The sequence below is a fragment of the Malaclemys terrapin genome, chromosome 23 (genome assembly GCF_027887155.1).
Source record: "Malaclemys terrapin pileata isolate rMalTer1 chromosome 23, rMalTer1.hap1, whole genome shotgun sequence".
Lineage (NCBI taxonomy): Eukaryota > Metazoa > Chordata > Testudines > Emydidae > Malaclemys > Malaclemys terrapin.
In genome coordinates this window covers 627,756-647,883 of record NC_071527.1, presented here as the reverse complement: position 1 = coordinate 647,883, position 20,128 = coordinate 627,756, and the positions used below count along the sequence as shown (strand labels likewise).

The window sequence follows — 20,128 nt, the reverse complement described above, 5'->3', positions numbered from 1 at the left end:
TTGTAGCTCTTCCCAGTCTGCTTGAGACTTAACTATCTTGAGTAGTTGTTTATCATCTGCAAATTTTACCAGCTCACTGTTTACCCCTTTTTCCAGATCATTTATGAATATGTTGACTAGCACTGGGCCCAGTACAGACCCCTGGGGGACACCACTATTTACCTCTCTCCATTTTGAAAACTGACCATTTATTCCTACCCTTTGTTTTCTATCTTTTAACCAGTTACCAATCCATAAGAGGATCTTCCCTCTTATCTCATGACAGCTTACTTTGCTTAAGCCTTTGGTGAGGGACCTTGTCAAAGGCTTCCTGAAAATCTAAGTACACTACATCTACGGGATCTCCCTTGTCCACATGCTTGTTGACCCCCTCAAAGAATTCTAGTAGACTGGTGAGGCATGATTTCCCTTTACAAAAACCATGTTGACTTTTCCACAACAAATTATGTTCATCTATGTATCTGATAATTTTGTTCTTTACCATAGTTTCACCTAATTTACCTGGTACTGAAGTTAGGGTTACTAGCCTGTAATTGCCAGGATCGCCCTTGGAGCCTTTTTTAAAAATGGCATAATATTAGGTATCCTCCTGTCAATTGGTACAGACGATGATTTAAGCATTAGGTTACATCCCACAGTTAGTAGTTCTGCAATTTCATATTTGAGTTCCTTCAGAACTCTTGGGTGAATACTACCTGGTCCTGGTGACTTATTACTGTTTCGTTTTGTCAATTTGTTCCAAACCTCAATCTGGGACAGTTCCTCAGATTTGTCACCTAAAAAGAATGGCTCAGGTTTGGGAATCTCCCTCAAATCCTCAGCCATGAAGACCGAAGCAAAGAATTCATTTAATTTTTCTGCAATGGCCTTAACGTCCTTGAGTGCTCCTTAAGCATCTCAATCGTCCAGTGGCCCCACTGGGGTTGTTTAGCCGGCTTCCTCCTTCTGATGTACTTAAAAATTTTTTTGCTATTACTTTTAGAGTCTTTGGCTATCAGTTCTTCAAATTTTTGTTGTCCTTCCTAATTATATTTTTACATTTCACTTGCCAGAGTTTATGCTCTTTTCTATTTTCCTCACTAGGATTTAACTTCCACTTTTTAAAGGATGTCTTTTTGTCTCTCACTGCTTCTTTTACTCTGTTTAGCCACAGTGGCACTTTTTTGGTTCTCTATGCTTATTTAAGTTGATCCTCTATTATGGTGTCTTTAAAAAGTTTCCATGCAGCTTGCAGGGATTTCACTTTTGGTGCTGTACCTTTTAATTTCTGTTTCACTAACCCCCTCATTTTTATGCAGTCCTCCTTTCTGAAATTAAATACTACCTTGTTGGGCTGCTGTGGTGTTTTCCCCACCACAGGGATGTTAAATTTAATTATATTATGGTCACTATTACCAAGCGATCCAACTATATTCACCTCTTGGACCAGGTCCTGTGCTCCACTTAGGACTAAATCAAGAATTGCCTCTCCTCTTGTGGGTTCCAGGACTAGCTGCTCCAAGAAGCAGTCATTTAAGATGTCAAGAAACTTTCTCTCTGCATCCCGTCCTGAGGTGACACGTACCCAGTCAATATGGGGATAGTTGAAATCCCCCATTATTATTGAGTTTTTCATTTTTATAGCCTCTCTAATCTCCCACAGTCACTATCACCATCCTGGTCAGGTGGTCGGTAATGTATCCCTATTACTATATTATTATTAGAGCATGGAATTACTATCCATAGAGATTCTATGCTTCAGGTTAGTTCATTGAAATTTTTACTTCGTTTGATCCTATGCTTTCTTTCACATATAGCAGTGTTGGAGGAAGGCTATGTTATTGCTAAGGCTGCGAGTCTGTGACAGAGGTCACGGATTCCGTGACGTCCGTGACTTCTGCAGTGGCTGGTGCTGGCTCAGGGGCTGCCCAAGCCAGGCAGCTCCTGGCTAGCAGCAGCAGTTTGGGTGTGTGGGAGGGGGCTCATGGCTAGGGGCAGAAGGTGCAGGGGATGCTTACTTCAGGGTGGGGGGCTCCTTGGCACTCCCCCTGGCATGGCCCTGCAGCTCCTAGGCATCCGATGGGGGAAGGGGGCTCCGCACGCTGCCTCCGCCTGCAGGCCCCACCCCCACAGCTCCCATTGGCTGCGGTTCCCAGCCAATGGGAGCTGCACAGACGGCGCTTGTGGTGGGAGCAGCGTGGAGCCCCCGGCCCCTTGGACGCCTAGGAGCTGCAGGGCCATGCCAGGGATGCAGAGCCGGGTAGGGAGCTCCTGCCAATCCTCCCCCCACAGCACCAGCGGTGGTCCAGAGCTGCATGCCACTGCCCAGCCCCTCCACCCCATGGGGGTCCCAGACCATGAGCTGCAGCCCAGCCACCTCCTCCAGCACAGGTGAGGTCCCGGGCCACCTCCCCCAGCACCTGCAGTGCCCCCGGAATGGCCCCTTCAGAGCACCCGTGGCCCCCCGCCCAAGTTTTAGTCATGGGTATTTTTAGTAAAAGTCATGGACAGGTCATAGGCTGTGACTAAAACATAGCCTTAGTTATCGCTACCAACCAGAGCACGAATATTACAATGCTGGCAAAAGCTAGCGAGTTTTAGGAACAGGACACCAGGGGAAAAGGGTGACCCACCTTCACTTAAAGAAACATGGTTAAAGTGAGAATGGGAGAAGGAGCGCCATTTAAGAAAAAAAAGGGAGGAGGGTTTTAAAAGAAACTTCAAATAATAAAAATTTACTGTGTGGAGACTTGTATTTTGGTTGCTCAGAGTACTGTATTTATAATTAGAGTCAACTGAAGACAATGAACACATTTAAAGAAGCAGCAGCATATCATGGAAGAAATATGCAAGAATATTTGTACAGACTACTCAAATGGACTTAACAGTTTTTATTTTATATGAGGTTTTTATCTATAATTTTCTTTTTATTCCATTTGTAGCCTTTTCCAGTTGGCAACTGTCAATTTTTTCTCTGATGATCCCAATTAAACACAAGCAAACAAAGCTCCTTTATTTATTCTTATCTCTGTACCAGCAACAGAAGGTCAGCAAGAATGTGTATAGCTCTGGGGAAAGTACTTTTTAGTTAGCTGTCACAGCAAAGGGGTTTGCTATCAACATTTAGAGAAAGTTGCTCATGTTTCTTTTGTCTCCCGAAGGCCATGAAGTTCACCAAAGTGCTTTATGAAGATAGCTAAATTTTCCATTCCCCCACACCTACTGTGTTTGTTAAAAGCAGATGGGGAAATTGAGGCACAAAACAATGAACTGACTTGTTCAAAATCAGTGAGTGAACAGCAGATCCAGGTCTCATAGGGCAGGATTATGTCATATTCTGTACAGCAAAGAATATACTGTTGGCACTCAACAAATAAGAACCACCACTCAGGTCTGCTGACTTGAGCCACATCTTAACCCCTGGATTGTTTTGGTTCATTCCTAATTTGGATATTAAGGTACATGGGATGATGAACTGTTAGCAGTGCTTTCCTTCAAATAAGACATTAACCAGAGGTTCTTTCTGTCTATCTGTAGTGCAATTTAAAGATCTCATGGCAATTTATGAAGAGTCAGAAATAAACCTGGTAATCTGGCCAATATTCCCCCAAATCTAGTCTGTGCCACACCTATTTATTGCCACTGCACTATTTTTATTCTTATTATTTCAAGAAGTTTGGGATAACGCAAATATGAGGCTCTTATATAATTATAAAACACAGCTATATGTCAGGATATATATTATGCTAACTAGGAATATAACTATGTAACAATATAATTACATATACACTAATTGTCAAAACATCAAAAGCAACTAGTTCACACATTATTTTCTTTAATCAATTAGAAGCTTTAAAAATTATAAGGAGCACAAAAAAGTATCTGATAAGTCATACACATTTTTGCAAAAATCAATAAATAAAAAGTAGCTTGTGGACAGGGATCTTATATACGTAAAGTTCCAGCGCCAATCAAATCTTTATAAATAAATTATAAAGTCCTAAAATAGGGTTTTAAAATGCAATCTTAACTCTAAGGGCACCTTTGAGCAATATAAAACATGAAATATCTAAATAGTGATTAAATAAAAATGATGTACCTAAAAATGAAAATTTTTAGGGCTTGGATTTACAAATTGGCTTCCTAGTTGTCCTCCCTATATTAGAAAAATTCACACTTTACTAATGGTGCCAGTGAGGCTGCACTGTGGTAGGTTCAGATCAATCAGATAAGACTTCATAAGTCTTTTCACGCATGTTAAAAAAACCCTACTATGTAGTTACCTGCACTGTTTGCACCTGGGGTGAGTGGATTACAGAGGACTGAGCTGTTTGAATGACCCCCTGGACCTGTACTTGCTCTCCAGGAAGCTGTACAACTGTCAGCGGAGTAGGACCTCTTAGAGACATCTAAAACAAATACAAAGTTTATTAACAAAATCAGATGTATGCTTTGTAGCATGTAGTTAGAAAATGCAGATAAGCCTATGACAATTAGTGGGGAATGGGCATTAACAGAGGCTTGTTTTAAGTTGAGACATAAAATAGTCTTTAAAAATTAAATCTATTTTTCGGATACACTGCTGTATATGAAAAAGTCTAAACCAGTCATTGACTTGCCTTCGGGTAGGGAGAAAACCAAATGCTTTAGCAATATGTGCGAAAAAAATCTTGTGCCTCGTGTAGCAAAGCAGACTTTTCACCAATAACACTGAACCCTCCACTGAGAATGATTTTTTATATATATATATATATATATATATATATATATATATACACACACACATACATACACACACACACACACACGGCACTTTACAGATAACGACAAAGCCTCCCTCTGGGAGAGCTTATTGTTTAAGTTTTAATTCCATCATAATGGGTGTATTAAATTAAACAAGCAGAAGACAAATTGTATAATATGATGGGCACCCTCAATTCCCACTTAAATCCGCGGGTGTTGAGAAAAATCAGCACTTCACAAGAACAGACCTTAAATTAGATTAAATCAAGAAGAGGGGTGGGACAGAAGCTGAGTGGAGGGTCAGAGTGGATCAGAACAACCAGATAATGCAGGTGCATGGGTGAAGTAATGTATGCATTTTGAGGGTATTTTTCTTATAAACAGGGGAAGGCTATGGCTCAATGGTGGACCAATTCAGGGAGGGATTCAACACATAGTGGGACAGTTAGACAGACACCTCGGGGTGAGCAAAAAGAAACAACAGCCAAATAGAGGAGCCAAATTTTACGGGGCCTGGAAGGCAAGGAGGAGATAGAATTCAATGCAGAAGGCAAAAGAGAGCAGGATCTGAGCATGGTCAGGCAAAGTAGATCATTTTTGCAGCTGGATTATGGTCTGGAGACAAGTGAGAAGTCAGAGAAAGGAGTGTTGCTATATCAAGATGCAAGACTAACAAGGCCTGGACTAGGATATTACTGATGAGCATGAAGAAATTATGGATTCTGGAGAGAGAGTAGTGGAAAATCTGGCAGGATTAAGTAACATCTGCAATGTGGAGAGGAGAAAGAGAGAGAGGACTTGAAAATTACACCAATGTATACATGTGGGACAGGGAAGGTGGCAGAGAAGTTGATGAAACTGGCTGCCACTGACAATGGCTGTCTCACTCTGATGAATTCCAGGAAAACAAACACAGTGCTACTCAGTTTGCGGTCTGGTGAACTATACAGAACTCTTTAGCTAGAACTTAGATACCACGGAGGAGACAAACAAGCACTCATTCTTTATGGCAATTTGATTGCATTATTCAGCATATATTTTAGAGTTTTATAGAATAATGTTTCTGACCTTTGTCAATATAAGATTTAAGACATCTGGTCTTCAATATATTATTAAAATCTCAGTTATTGCCATATCTTAAATCTAAGCCAAATAAGCAAAACCTAATTTCTATTAATGTGATCTCCTTATACAACAATTTTAAAATTTTGATAAGTTTATACTCATGACTTTGAACTCAAATGAGCCTTTGCACTTTTAAATTTACTAAAGCTGTACAAATAAGTGCAAAGTTAAATCACCAGTTTCCTCCCCTAAATTCTGCACTACTTATCTTAATCTGGAATAGAAGACATTTGTTTTAGAAAAGATGAATTATTAAAACCTAGATACAAAAATATTCATAAAAATGCAATAGCTAAGTGCTTACATAATCAAAACTTACTTTGGTATCACAAATCAAACTGTGACTTTTTTGGCATCTCTATGCCAAATGAAAACAAATATTTTGTAGAATTAGACTGTAATCAAACAACAGGATGTTTGTTCATGTTCACTATCCAGTTATTGTTTCAAGCAATTCTGACTAAACTGTAGCTAAATTTCACATTAAAATCTGAACTCCCTACATGGGGCAAACTCCAGATCATCTAAAAAAGTACTATTTTGCAAAGCTCAGAAAAGGGACAGAAGTACAGTGAGAGCAGACATTCTCTAGGAAAACTCATTTTGCAGATGCAACAGTCTTAAAGTGGCCGCATCTTGAATGATTCGCTTTTGAGCTCTGAAAATGCAGTTGCCTCATTAAATGTTTTTCATCAAAACAAAGATAACAAACGTTTCTAAAGCATCAGTATGGGTTTTTCCCCCAAATCAAGTGTTCTTTAGTAGAGTTCACTAGAGCTTGTTCACAGAAAAATCTCCAACCTATATGTTTTATTTTGTAAAATTAACTCATTTATTCAGTTCCAGATGGCTTAAAAGAAAGAAAGTGAGCACCGACGACTGCTGTCAAAGGGAGCTGCAAATGCTCAGCTACTCCCATTTGTCAGGCTGCGTGAATATTGCAAAGGATCTAAAATTTACCAAGAATGATGAGTTAAATGTTCTGCACTGTACTAATATCAGATACATTTAGATATTTTTAATCCAAGCCAAGATACTAATTTTGTGGGGGTCCATTAAAAAACAAACTGTAAATTTCTCCCACCCTATTTCCTGGTTCTTATTCTCCCTGAATGTTTTATAAAACTGTAGAATATAGTTTGAACACAAAAAATTCTCTTAACGAGTTAAAAAAGTTTACCTGTTGAGCAATGTGAGAGAGATGAGCTGCCTGTAGTGGTGTACCTTGTATGGACGTTGTTTGTGGTGGTGTCGCTGAACTGTTACTGGTACTCTTGTGCACTTCTTCCATAATCAACTACAAGAAAACTAGGGAGTTAATTCAATTAATAATACTTTTCAAAATTGTAGGCTGGGATTTTCAAAGGAAGTTAGGTGCCCAACTTCCATCAACTTTCAATGGGCTTGGGGTGCCTAACTTCTTTATGCCTATATGAAAATCCAAGACATAATTAATATTAGTACTTTGCATTTCTACACCACCTTTCATCAGAGGATAGCAAAGCACCCAAACATTCTTTAATTAAAAGATTTGCAATCTGCCTTTGACATAGTTAAGTGTTACTATCCCCTTTTTAGAGATGGGGGAACTGAAGCACAAACACATTAGCAACTTGCCCAAACCCACAGAGCAAATCAGTGGGAAAGCCAAGAAGATCACCCGACAGTCCTGTCCTCTAGTGGTGTGCTACAGCCCACTAAATCCTCAACCACATGTTCTGAAATGGGTTAGCTCTGTCAATTCTAGGAGTTCAACTATTTTCAGCACTGGTTCAGATGCACCCATTGTCAGTAAGGGTTAAATTTGCCTATAAAATTTCTACACTAAAGTTATCACCACTAAGCATGTGTATCAGTGTACTAAAAGAATAGTGTGCTCTAAATAGTTAACTTGTTTGCATCTCTAAATTAGTAATTAATAGAGATCAGATTCTAAAAACTGTTTATCCAAGACACCAGCCAAAATGACCATAAAACATTTAGAATTAAATACATTGAATTTAAAATCCAACTGTTCCCCAAGTGTAAACAGCATAGCTAGCATTTAGACATTAAACATAAGTAGATGCAAGATTTCATAATTTTAAGACCCTATAAAATTAACCAGACCCTTACATTATAAAGTCAAGGTAACTTTTCTCAGATTTTCATTTTTTATATTTAATTATCTTACATAATTTTAAGGTTAAAATCATAAATCAGGAGATTTAGTGTAATGTAAAATGCAGACACATTTAGGGTGAGGGGGTGGACTGGAATGAGACATTAAAAGAAGATCTGTAAGTGCTAAATATTTTGTCACACAAGGTTTGAAACAGTTGCAAGGACAGTTGCTATGAGACTGGAAATTACATTTCTCTCTGTGGAAATGTGAGTCATTGATTTTTCCCTACTGACATCAACCACAGCTCTTGCAGCTTGACATATACTCATAGGGCAAGTCAATTTATATGAAGACTCAGGGGCTGATCTTGCCATCCTTACTTATGTGAGGAGTCACACTGAAGTCAAGAAGACTCCTCCTCAAGGAGGTTGCAAAATACGGTCTTGTAGTGAGAAAACTGGGAAGATTAATGATATAGTGAGATTGGAAGCTGTACCCCTCAAAATAAGGTATTAGGATTCTTTAAAATTTGTTGTAATTTACCAACAAAACAGAGGTTTCACTTTAGAATGATGGGACTGTGAGAGCTGTACAGTGCTTCCAATATGTCCACTTTTTTTTAAAACCCCACGTAAACAGAATCACCCTACAGCATTAGCTAAGATTACCATGGTGTTGATGCTCCTACACAGTAGCTTTCCCTCCCCATAGCACCAGTAGCAGTGAGAGTCAGACTAGGAGCCAGATTGACATGCTACTCAATTTCACACTACCCTACTTTCAAAAAACAAACAAAAAACAAAAAACAAAAACAAGAACAGCTACTGTGGAGGAGGAAAGACAGGGTTTTAATCCCAGTGAAATTTCTTTCCTTGGCAGCTGTTGCTTTACAGTACTGAAAGATTTAAAAAATTAGACAAAATTGGTAACGGAAGTAATTTAAACAACATTAAACTTACAACAGTAAAGAAGAGTATTACTGAAAAATGTGGTATGCAGGTTTGTTTATTAGAGTCATACAATGCACACAAAAGAAAGCTGGTGAAAATCAACTACATTCTTACAAAGGAAACATGTATATTTTGTATTTTTGCCAACTAAGATATGACAAATATCACTGGTGAACAGGACACTGTCAAACTTAAATTTAATCAACTGCAAAAAAATTAAAAAAGGAGTTTCTGATAGGACACCAGTCTCCAAGTAGTCCACCGTTCCTGTAGTTTTCAACCATATTTTCTTATTTTTAAAAATGTTTTTCTCTCCTGTTGCTGCATGAAAGAGTCACATTAAGACCAGGAGAAACTGACTGTAATTAAATAATGAAACTGATTAAACAGAAAATCACTCTCAAATAAACACAGTAAATAAAGAGATGTGAAGCACTTATGTCATCCAATGAATAAGTAAGGAAGTACATGCTATCCAGCGTTGCACAATTAAGTGAGCAAGACATTTTACATGCTTCTGTTTTTCAAAAGTAACCTACTTAGCTGGAAAAGTATGTATTGTCTATTGGAGGCATGCGAACGTTTTATACATAGTGATTTCTATCTACTCAGCTTTCAGGAAGACACTGTCAGAGGTGAGAAAAAGTTCAAGTTAATCTCTGATGACACAACTTCTCAACCAAAGAGAGATCAGTGTACTGAATACGGAAAATTGGTAAGTACTTCAGTTTTTAACAGCACTACACTCATTGACTGCTTGCAACAACAACAAAACATATGTTTCGTTGAAGCCAAAGTACATACTTTTGCGATGAAGAAAAGTTTTTTATGGCACAGGGAGAGCTGAAAATAGGCAGTTCAGGATCGTTGCAGAGTTCTCATTAGTTAGAGGACGAGGGTCTCCCAATACTCCAAATTTATTTATTATTTCTATAGCACTGTAGGTGGGAATGGTGTTTTACAGAAAAATTAAAAACCACACATACCAGCCTGAAGGACCTTTGCAGTCTAAATGTAAGGACTCAGCATTCTAAGCACTGTGCTGAATATATTTGCTTTGAAAGGCCAGTCTTTTAAACTGATTTCTAACAGTTTGACAATCTTCACATAGGCCAGTCATATCACTTAAAAAAAAAAACTATTCTGCTCTCAAACACTGTTTAATTTTCAGCATAGATGGTGCTTTACAGCTGACTGTAGGCAGGTTTAATTTATTATCCTGAACCTGGGGATCACTAATAATCATTCCATTCAACTAACCAGATTCCTCAGTCTGAATTACCATTCAGCAAAAACTGAAATTTCCTTCGAACTTTGAGTTGTAGTAAGGAGACTAGCACACAAATTAAAAAAATAAACTAGAATATGGCCCTTACAGAAAAACGATCTCTAGTCTCAAATTTTAAAAAGGTAGCCTATTTATTGAACGTTAAAATACTAAGTTGTTGCATGTGTACAGTTAAGGTACAGTGCATATTCAGTAGCTATTTTCTCAATATGTTTATCTTGCTATTAATTCACAGACAACGTAAACTTTCTGACAGAAACGTAGAAAAGATACATCCATGAAAAGATGTTGTGTGTGTTAATTAGCTGTAATTAAACAGATGGATTCTACTGACATCAAATCATAAGTCACAGGGACAGCAATTTAGCATGACACCAATTTTTGTTCTGTGGTGGGTGTATCTCCAACACAAGAACCAACCTTTCTGCTGTGAGAAAAACTCTCAGAGCTCAATCCTGAAAGAAGAAAGTTAAGGTTGCTCAGCAGCTCTCTAGTGCTCAACACTTTAAATAATCAGGTCCTTAACAGGCATAGTCAAAAGTCAGCCAAGAAATTAAACGCTCAAAAAAACCTCTCCCAAACCTTGACTACTCCAGTAAACTATGCTATTACTCTGAAAACATTTTATTCTACCTGACAACAAAATCCACAGGACCACTGGAGAAAATTAAAGCCTTTTTAAAATAAATATCTCCTTATGCTAATATACCAATAGCGGGCACCAAACTTTTCTTTAGAGACCTACTTGTTATTAATTCCCAGAAATCTATAACATGAAGTACGCTATTTACTGTCGTTAAGAAAGTGTTTAGCAATCCCTCAACAAGTCAGAATAATGTGTCTAAGGCAGAGAAACTGCTTTCCTAGTTATAGTCTTTTTAACTTATCAATTACACAAAAGACATTGATCAGGAAAACAGATTAGTAGATTGTAACACAAGAAGGGACCTTTATGATCCTCTTCTGACCTCCTGTATAACACTCGCCACATAATTTCACTGAGTGATCCTGGATTATAACTTCTACAACCTCAGAGTCCATGGGTAAGCGGCAACAAACCTGACAAACCAAGAGCAGCGTCATCGGGGTCAATGTTCCAAAAAGTTTAATCGTTTTGGTAAAGTAACTGGGGAGTCAAGTTAGAAACATGGCATGAGAATGTTAATATATCTTTCAGCAATACCGAAAAGGCCTTTGCACTGCACCTAGATGACAACTGGGGCAGATGAATAGATAGATTTCCAAATATTTGCTCACACTCTTAGCCCCACAAATCAAAAGATAAAGCATGCCCATTAAAATGTACATTCTATGTGTATTCTAAAGTTAATGTACACATTTTGATATATGCATTTATATATTGAAATGTATTTTACATGATTTGTGGGGAGGGTTTTAAAACAAAAGTAAGGATAGTCTTGTGATTAAGGCGCTAGACTGGAACTCAGGAGATCTGGGTTCAATTTCCACTATGTTGCAGACTGTCTGTGTGCTTTGGACAAGTTACTTTGCCTGCTGCAACTCCCCATCTGTAGAATGGGGATAAATATTACTTCCTTTCTTCTACCTTTTGTCTGTTTAGAGCAGGGGTCGGCAACCTTTCAGAAGTGGTGTGCCGAGTCTTCATTTATTCACTCTGATTTAAGGTTTCGCGCGCCAGTAATATATGTTAACGTTTTTTAGAAGGTCTCTTTCTATAAGTCTATAATATATAATTAAACTACTGTTGTATGTAAAGTAAATAAGGTTTTTAAAATGTTTAAGAAGCTTCCTTTAAAATTAAATTAAATGCAGAGCCCCCCGGAACGGTGGCCAGGACCCGGGCAGTGTGAGTGCCACTGAAAATCAGCTCGTGTGCCGCCTTCGGCACGTGTGCCATAGGTTGCCTACCCCTGATTTAGACTGTAACTTCTTTGGGGAAGGGACTGTCTCCTACCACATGTTTGTAAAGTGCCTGTAACAAGTGTCAAATGAGGCTGCAAGGCACTACCATAATGTCAATAATTAAGGAAACTGAAAAGGTATATTTTAAAGCAAGGAGGCATAAAGCATTACTTTTATAGGTGATAAAGAACAAGGAAAAAAAAGCTTTGTTTTGCTCTTCTGCTCTTTTAAAATGTAAGGCACATGTGAAGTCACTCTACATAAACAATTCAAGTAATTCAAGTACACGAACTACAAATAAATAAGGTACTTTATGCAGCTTTAACTTTTACAAAATTAAATTGAAGATATGTAAAGAAAGTTTTAGGGAAACAGATTCCTGAAGTCCCAGCTGTAAGCTTGACAGACAACTTTTTCATAAGCAAAGGCAGTTAATCAAAGTCTTATTTTTTTGCACATTAGGTGCTTCTAGAAAGCGGGCATCCAACAGACAGTGACAGGTATTTGTACCCAAAAGAAGGCTGATCTACAGTTTCCTTGAAATCAGTAAAAGATAAATGCGATATGACAGGATATCCTTGCAAATGCAAGCCAGGAAGTAGGAGAGGAGTCTTCAATTAATTATCATTTATTTGTATTACAGTAGTGGCTAGGGGTATCAGGTATGGTTCACGGACATATTGTGCAAAAACAACAAGGAGTCTGTGGCACCTTAAAGACTAACAGATTTATTTGGGCATAAGCTTTCATGGGTAAAACACCACTTCTTCAGATGCAGTTTTACCCATGAAAGCTTATGCCCAAATAAATCTGTTAGTCTTTAAGGTGCCACCAGACTCCTTGTTGTTTTTGTGGATACAGACTACAGACACGGCTACCCCCTGATACTGAGCATATTGTGCTAGGTGCTGTATAAACACACAACAGAGACAGTTTCTGCCCTAAGGAGCTTACAGATCTAAGCAGAAGATGAGAGAGAACAGATGGATGAAACAGACAGGTGGAACACAAGAAAACAACGAGACAACCAAAACCTCTGGGGACCACCCACTGAGAATAGCATCTTCAAGGCAATAATAAAAGAACCAAGGCCATAATCAAGGTATTGTCAAGTTTGGGGCAAGAAGTAAATTGCACAAACCACAAAGGGGTAATTTTCCTTATCTCTAAATAGTAGTCCACCACATGTGTCTGAAAGCAACAGGAATTCTGGTTTAGAGAAACAAGAAATATTGCTCTAGACACTGACCAATTCTTCTAGAGATGTTTAGGTGGGCCCAGAAAGAGCTATATTAGGATTTTAAGATTCCTTGATACTTAATTTCCCTTATTAGTCATCTACAGACCTACATTTGTTAAGCCTTATCCACAAAAAAGGTTATGTTACATTGAGCATAAAGGACTCACTTTTAAAAGAACAGAGTATTAACAAGTGCCCGCACCCTTCAACCTGGTGTTAACAACATACAGAGAAAGCATACTGAATAACTGAACTTTTAATTACTATTGAATTATTATTAGACAACAAAAGTTATGTAATTACTTTGACATCAAATAATTCATATAAATCAGTAAATAATATGCGGAGGAATTGGCCCCACACAATTAATTTAGACACTAATTGATAGGTTCTTCTTGGTTATGCTCTTAATGTAATTGATCTCCAAAGTATGAGACTCCAATTCTCCCTGTTATAATCTTCCAACTAAATAATGTATAATTAATACTTTCAGACGAGGACATTGGGGTTTCAGAAAGGATATTCTCCCTAAAAGGCTCAGTGCGGGCCTGCATTGTATGAAAGCGGAGTTAACATGGTGAGGATACTGGGAACGTGTCGACATGCTGGCATCTGGCCGGCATCCTGAAGTAACACATAGGAAGAACATCAGTGAAATTAAGTCATGTACATCAGATGTGTCTGACGACTGAAGACATTGTGGGGAGATATGGGTCCTGTGTGTGTTGGGCCCAGCAAAGGCCTGCGCTGAGGAGTAATATGGAGTCACTCCTGGCTAGTGCAAGGGAGGAATATGGACATATGTTATGCCCACTGAGTCTGCACTGGGGCAACATGAGGCCGCAACAAGGTGGGTGCGAAGAGTATTCTGGAAAAATGGGCCACGCAAGCTTGCGTTGCAGATGTGGGGCCCTGTGAGGCCGGGATACAGGAAACTTGTGAGATATGGTTGGTGTGGGCCCCAAAAGGGCTGGTGTGAGATGATGCAGCGTGTGGGTGAGATGTGGGCAGCACATTCGTACATTATGGGTAACACAGGATGGGATACAGGGTGTGTGAGACGTGGGCAGCGCATATGTGCACTATGGTGACACAGTGCTTATGAGGGTGGAGCGAGGGGATACAGGGCGTGAGTGACACACAAGCAATACATGTGTATATTATGGGCACTTCAGGGCATCACAAAGCTGGTGTGTGGACGCAGGGCGTGAGGTGAGCGATGCGTACCTATGTTATGGGCGCTTCAGGGCATCACAAAGCTGGTGTGTGGACGCAGGGCGTGAGGTGAGCGATGCGTACCTATGTTATGGGCACTTCAGGGCATCACAAAGCCGGTGTGTGGACGCAGGGCGTGAGGTGAGCGATGCGTACCTATGTTATGGGCAATTCAGGGCATCACAAAGCTGGTGTGTAGACACAAGGCACGACAACTGTATGTTGAGGTGACACGGGGCCCCCTAGGGTAGGGTGACCAGACAGCAAGTGTGAAAGATCGGCAGGGGGGTGGGGGGAAATTGGCACCTATGTAAGAAAAAGCCCCAATATCAGGGCAGGGACACCTGGTCCGTCACCCTCCCTAGGGGCAGCCTGAGGGGATGCGGGGCGCGGACAAGGCACGCCCTGCTATGCTGTTGGGGACATGGGGGCCGAGCTGGGCACGACGGGTACATGACGGGAGTGAGCCGTGGGGGGCTTGGGGGCGAGGCCCCGCGGGGCGGCATGTGAGGGGAGACGGGGCGGGGTCTGAGCAACGAGTCCAGCGCGGCGAGGACGGGGGGGGGGGGGGGGGGGGGCGAGCACCTGCCTCGCCCACGCCCCCAGGGGAGGGGACCTGTGTGAGCCTCAGGCTCCCCTCCCCCAACCCCTGGGCGCGAGGCTGTCGCGCGCTCGCTCAGCAGCTGAGTCCATCGCGTCCGCGTCGCCTAGTCAGTCCCTTCCCCCCGCCCTTCCCTTCGCGCTCCTTGATTCGATCGCGTCCGCCGCCCTTCCCGCTCGCGCCCTCAGGGAGTCGTTCGCGCTCGCGTCCGCTCTTACCTCAGAGGCCCAGAGGCCGCGCCGCCCTCCTCGCGCCGCGAGAACCCAGCCGCCGCTCTTGCCGCTGCCTCCGCCTCCGCCTCAGGAAACCGGCGCCGCCGGCATCGTAAACACGGCAGGCCCGGCCGGGACGCTCGAGGTGGGCGGGCTGCAACCATAGAGTCAACCGGAGACCTGGGCTAGAGATCCCGACTATAGAGTTCCCCGCCTAGAGCGCCTTTCAGGGCATCCCTAAGGACGCACCATAGATTTCCGGAGGTCTAAGTGACGTCGACGTCCCTCCGAGTCCTCCTCATCCGCCCACAGACTCTTCCCGCCGAGTCGGGGCAGGCCGCGCTAGAGCGCCGTACAGAGGGCTACGGGACGCTAGGCCAGAGCATCGGCCAAGCAGCCGCCATCTTGGTGCCTAGGGAGGGAAAATGCCCCGTTGCTCCACAGGGCCACGCTACAGCCCTCAGCCGCCTGGCGTGGCGCATGGCATGGGGACAGGGCCTCACCCCACCCGTCCTGGCAAGGAACCGCGCCCTGGTAGCCGTCGTCGCAGCTCGGGGTGCTGGTCATGGGTCAGCCATCGACCGCCTGCCAGAGTACAGTGCTGAGGGGCTACGCAATGGCCTCAGCCCAACCCTGCTCCCCATGGCATGAAACTCACTGCAGCAATAGGGGGCGTTGCTTCCGCACAGAAATGGCACCCCTCAAAGCATGTCTCACCCACAGAAGTTGGTCCAATAAAATACGACCTCGTCCACTTGGTCTTTCTAATACAGTAGAACCTCAGTTATGAACACTAGCATTATGAACTGAGCTGTCAACCACACCCCTCGTTTGGAACCAGAAGTACACAATCAGGCACCAGCCACACCACCCTCCTCCGCCTAAAATCAAATACTATACAGCAGTACTGTGTTCAATTCAAGTAGCTGGGGCACAAAAAAAGAATTGATAAGGTAAGGAAACTCTGCTTGTTTCATTTAAATTAAGGTGGTTAAAAGCATTTTTCTGCTGCATAGTAAAGTATCAAAGCTCAATTGTCAATGTTCCATTGCAAACTTTTTCAAAAGTTATGAACAACCTCCATTTTCAAAGGGTTCATAACCATGAGGTCTTATTGCACCCTGGGACAAACATATCCTGAAGCTGCAGATGTTCAAAACACTGCCATTCCGCAGTGAGAGAAAGTTGTGGGACTTCATGGCATCTGACACCTCATTCAGGCTGCATGAGAACATCAGGCACTCTAGAGAAATGTAGTTGTAGTCAAAGAACTGTTTTGAAGTCCTGATACGATACCTATTGCACTGTTCCCTTGAGCTCCCTCCACCTGTTGACTTTTGTGTAGAGTGGAAGCTGGTTAGGGTAGTGAGCATCATTTTATTATGTATGGTGTAGTGCAATAGGGTACCAGTTTATGATTGGAGCCTGTAGGTATTACAGCATAATCAAAAACAGGATATTGGTTCACCAAGAGAAGATTCTCCAAGCAGGCTCTCTCCCCACCCTGTTCCTTCCCACAGAGTAACCTGCTAGATCCTCAAGACCTCCTTCACCTTGAGATTAAATTTGTTTGCTATAAAAACAATTTCCAGACTCCAACCAGATAAGTAAATTACGAGCATAGAGGTACTGAAAGAAAGACCATCCAAACAATACTGAGAAACAGACAGATGGAGCGCACCTGTCTACTGTAATTCCAGAATTTCCCAAACAGCATAGAGAGATATAATCAGCAAGGTGTTAATAAAAAGGCTCTGCTTGAACAAAATAAAGCCGGTCGATAATCAAAAGAAAAGCTCCCTCCAGGAGAAAAAAAAAATAACTACACATTTTCCTACTAAATTGTTTAATGTTGCTGTGCTCTGTTAAACAGCTGCTGATTTCTACCACAAAGGTTCAGTTTCAGTGGTTGTCAAAGCAATTCTTTTTTATGTACTTATGTTGACAAAATGTTTTCTTTCAAAATGTCACCGCACTATTCAGCATTTTGGTGGTAGAAGAGACTCGAAAACCCCAGCTTTTGCTCTAGCCTGATTTTTAAGCCTATCAGTGGAAATTAGTTATTTTATTTACAACATACCTCTATTATAGCTTTTTATATACATTTTAATATCAATTTTATAAAATTACCTCTTATAAAGATTAAGCCAGTGGCTCTCAACCTTTCCAGACTACTGTACCCCTTTCAGGAGTCTGATTTGTCTTAGTTACCCCCAAGTTTTAACTCTTTAAAACTTACAAAATTAGACATAAAAATACAAGTGTCACAGCACACTATTACCAAAAAATTGCTTACTTTTTCATTTTTACCATATAATTATAAAATAAATCAATTAAAATGTAAATACTGTACATACATTTCAGTTGATAACATACAGAGCCGTATAAACAAATAATTGTCTATGAAATTTTACTTCTCTAGTGCTTTTTATGTAGCCTGTTGTGAAACAAGGCAAATATCTAGATGACTTGATGTACTCCCTGGAAGACCTCTGAGTACCCTCAGAGGTACTCATACCCCTGGTTTGAGAACCACTGGATTAAACCACTGTGACACAATAATAATCTTTAATATCACAAGCATGGTTAATTGCAAGTTGTTAGTAATGATGTAGTGTCTCAATAAGAGAAAGTGAAAAGCCAATGCAATGATGACAATGTTAACATGTTACTTAACAGATGGCATCTGTAACAATGCTTTCTGATGGTTCTCAAAATTTGCCCCTTCCTTACAGCTGATGCCTTGCTAGCATAAAGTTGCAATATTGTTCTTTAGTTCTAGGTTTGCATAAAGGTCAACTAATGCACTGTAGGCAGTGCAAACAGATTGCACAAGAACATGAAAAAGCCTACACAACTCGCCTAACAGGTCGCTGAAAGAAAGAAAAACCTCCAGTAGCGAGAAATAATTATTTAAATATAACACCAAATAATTACAATTGACTTTGTCCAGAGACCTTCTGTACAGCTTGATCCCTTTGCATTTCATATACAAGAAATCACTCATACCAAACCAAAAATAAAAGCATTTAATTTTATTTTGCAACTGAAATATGAAAAAAGGAATCAGATGTGCCAGACATTAATAAAGCAAAACATCAAATATTGCCACAAAATTATGATACTTAATTTAATGGTGGTTAACATCTAATCCATCAGAATTTAAATACAGTAATAAACTAATACCAGAAAATATATTTCCTTTAAATATATGTATGTCTGTAATACAATGATGTGCAATAAGCAATTCTTGTTAGACAGACTTTTTTTTTTTAAACACTATTATTGTTTCAATACAGTTTAAAATAGAGAAAGTTACATCACTGAAAATAGACCTGGGTTTCTGTTTAGCCTCATTGCATAGTAAAGGTGGCTTTAGATTAAGAGCAGAGATCAAACATGTAAATGTAGCAATACTATCTTTTTGCTAACATTCTTACTCTAAGATTGAAAAACACATACAGATTGCTACCTTTTTTGTCTGCATAAATAATCTCAAAGAAAAATTAATAAAAGTTACAAGTGGTGGTTAGTACAGTACATTGTGAGTAACATTCCCTTTCTGTTCACAGTGATTCTTTCACAGCTACGTTTAGGGCTCCAATCACAGAGTTTAGCTATTTACTGTAATGGAAGCAGTGTCAAGCTTGATCCACATATAATTGAAGTCAGGAGGAGTCTTTCCACAGACTTCAATGAGTGTTGGAGCAGGTCCACAAAGGCTAGAATGTAATTAGATTGAATAGAATGTAAATACTTTTCAGTTTGTGTGTACATAAGCCGCACACCCTCCACAGCTGCCAGCAACACACAGATCAAGTGTTCCGATAACAAAATGGTAACTGTGACAAAGCTCATGATCTGATGTCATCAGAACCTTGAGGCATGTCACCCTTTACCCTTTTTCCTGTGTTTTATGTTTTTAATATTTACATTAGTTGGATATTTGTTTTATCTTTATTATATATTAAAAGTTTAACAGGAATTGACTTTTAAAATCAGTCCCTTCAGTTATTTTTTTATATTCTTTATCATTCTTGTTAAATTTGGGATTTAAACAAAAGATTAAAATATTTCATTTGCATTTCACTTGTTAGTTCTGAAGCTCAGATGCTAAGACTAATCACTCATTTTTTTCCCAGTTAGTTTCTAGTTGTAAATTTTACTTTCCTGCACTAACATTATGCTGTGTTGTGTTAAAAAAACTTCCTTTCCATTATTTGTAATTGTTAGTTTAATTTTAAAATATAACAAATATTTTTACTGGATATAGGTTTTACAGAAGCTATTTCTTCACCTCCAAAACTCTAAATTTGCGGACAAATTTGACATGACATTGACCCTTTAAATTAAAATACTGTACAAAAAGTCCTTTTTGCCTTAATGTGTACAAAATTGTTTGTAAAAGGTTTGCTATTAAAGGAACAAAACACATGGGTATTTGGTTTGTTTCAGACTTCTAGTTCTATGTTAAAGCAATTATAAAACACCTCATTGCTCCATGTGGCTGGTGAAGGGGCTGAATTGTAGCTGTAGATGTGACACAGACAAGCACAGAAACCTAAATTTTCGTCATCTGAATACTACAACCCTACCATGAAAGGTCTACAAAGAGGTTTGGAGGATTGCCTTTACATTTAATGTAATGTAGTTACAACTGTGAATCTAAATTTCTGAAGACCTCCTAGTAATGATATATGGGGAGGCTGTAAAAAACAGACAATTAATGCCAGACTCTTTCTCCAACACCATTTTGTTATGCATTTCATATTGGAAGCAGTAGCTTG

General features: G+C 40.1%; 1 protein-coding gene across 2 annotated transcripts in view; it reads right to left on the bottom strand.

Moving 5' to 3' along the window:
* Positions 1-15,504, bottom strand: part of ATF1 (activating transcription factor 1) — a 30,318-nt gene extending 14,814 nt beyond the window's left edge. Inside the window, exons 1-3 of one of the 2 annotated variants that reach the window (XM_054012550.1) lie at positions 15,348-15,504; positions 7,028-7,155; positions 4,263-4,388 (exon numbers count right to left, since the gene is read on the bottom strand). In XM_054012550.1, coding sequence (XP_053868525.1) covers positions 4,263-4,388; positions 7,028-7,138 — 237 coding nt within the window. In that variant the 5' untranslated portion in view covers positions 7,139-7,155; positions 15,348-15,504. The remainder of the gene's footprint in view (positions 1-4,262; positions 4,389-7,027; positions 7,156-15,347) is intronic. The other variant, XM_054012549.1, reaches the window with a different exon arrangement.
* Between the last annotated feature and the right edge of the window lie 4,624 nt (positions 15,505-20,128).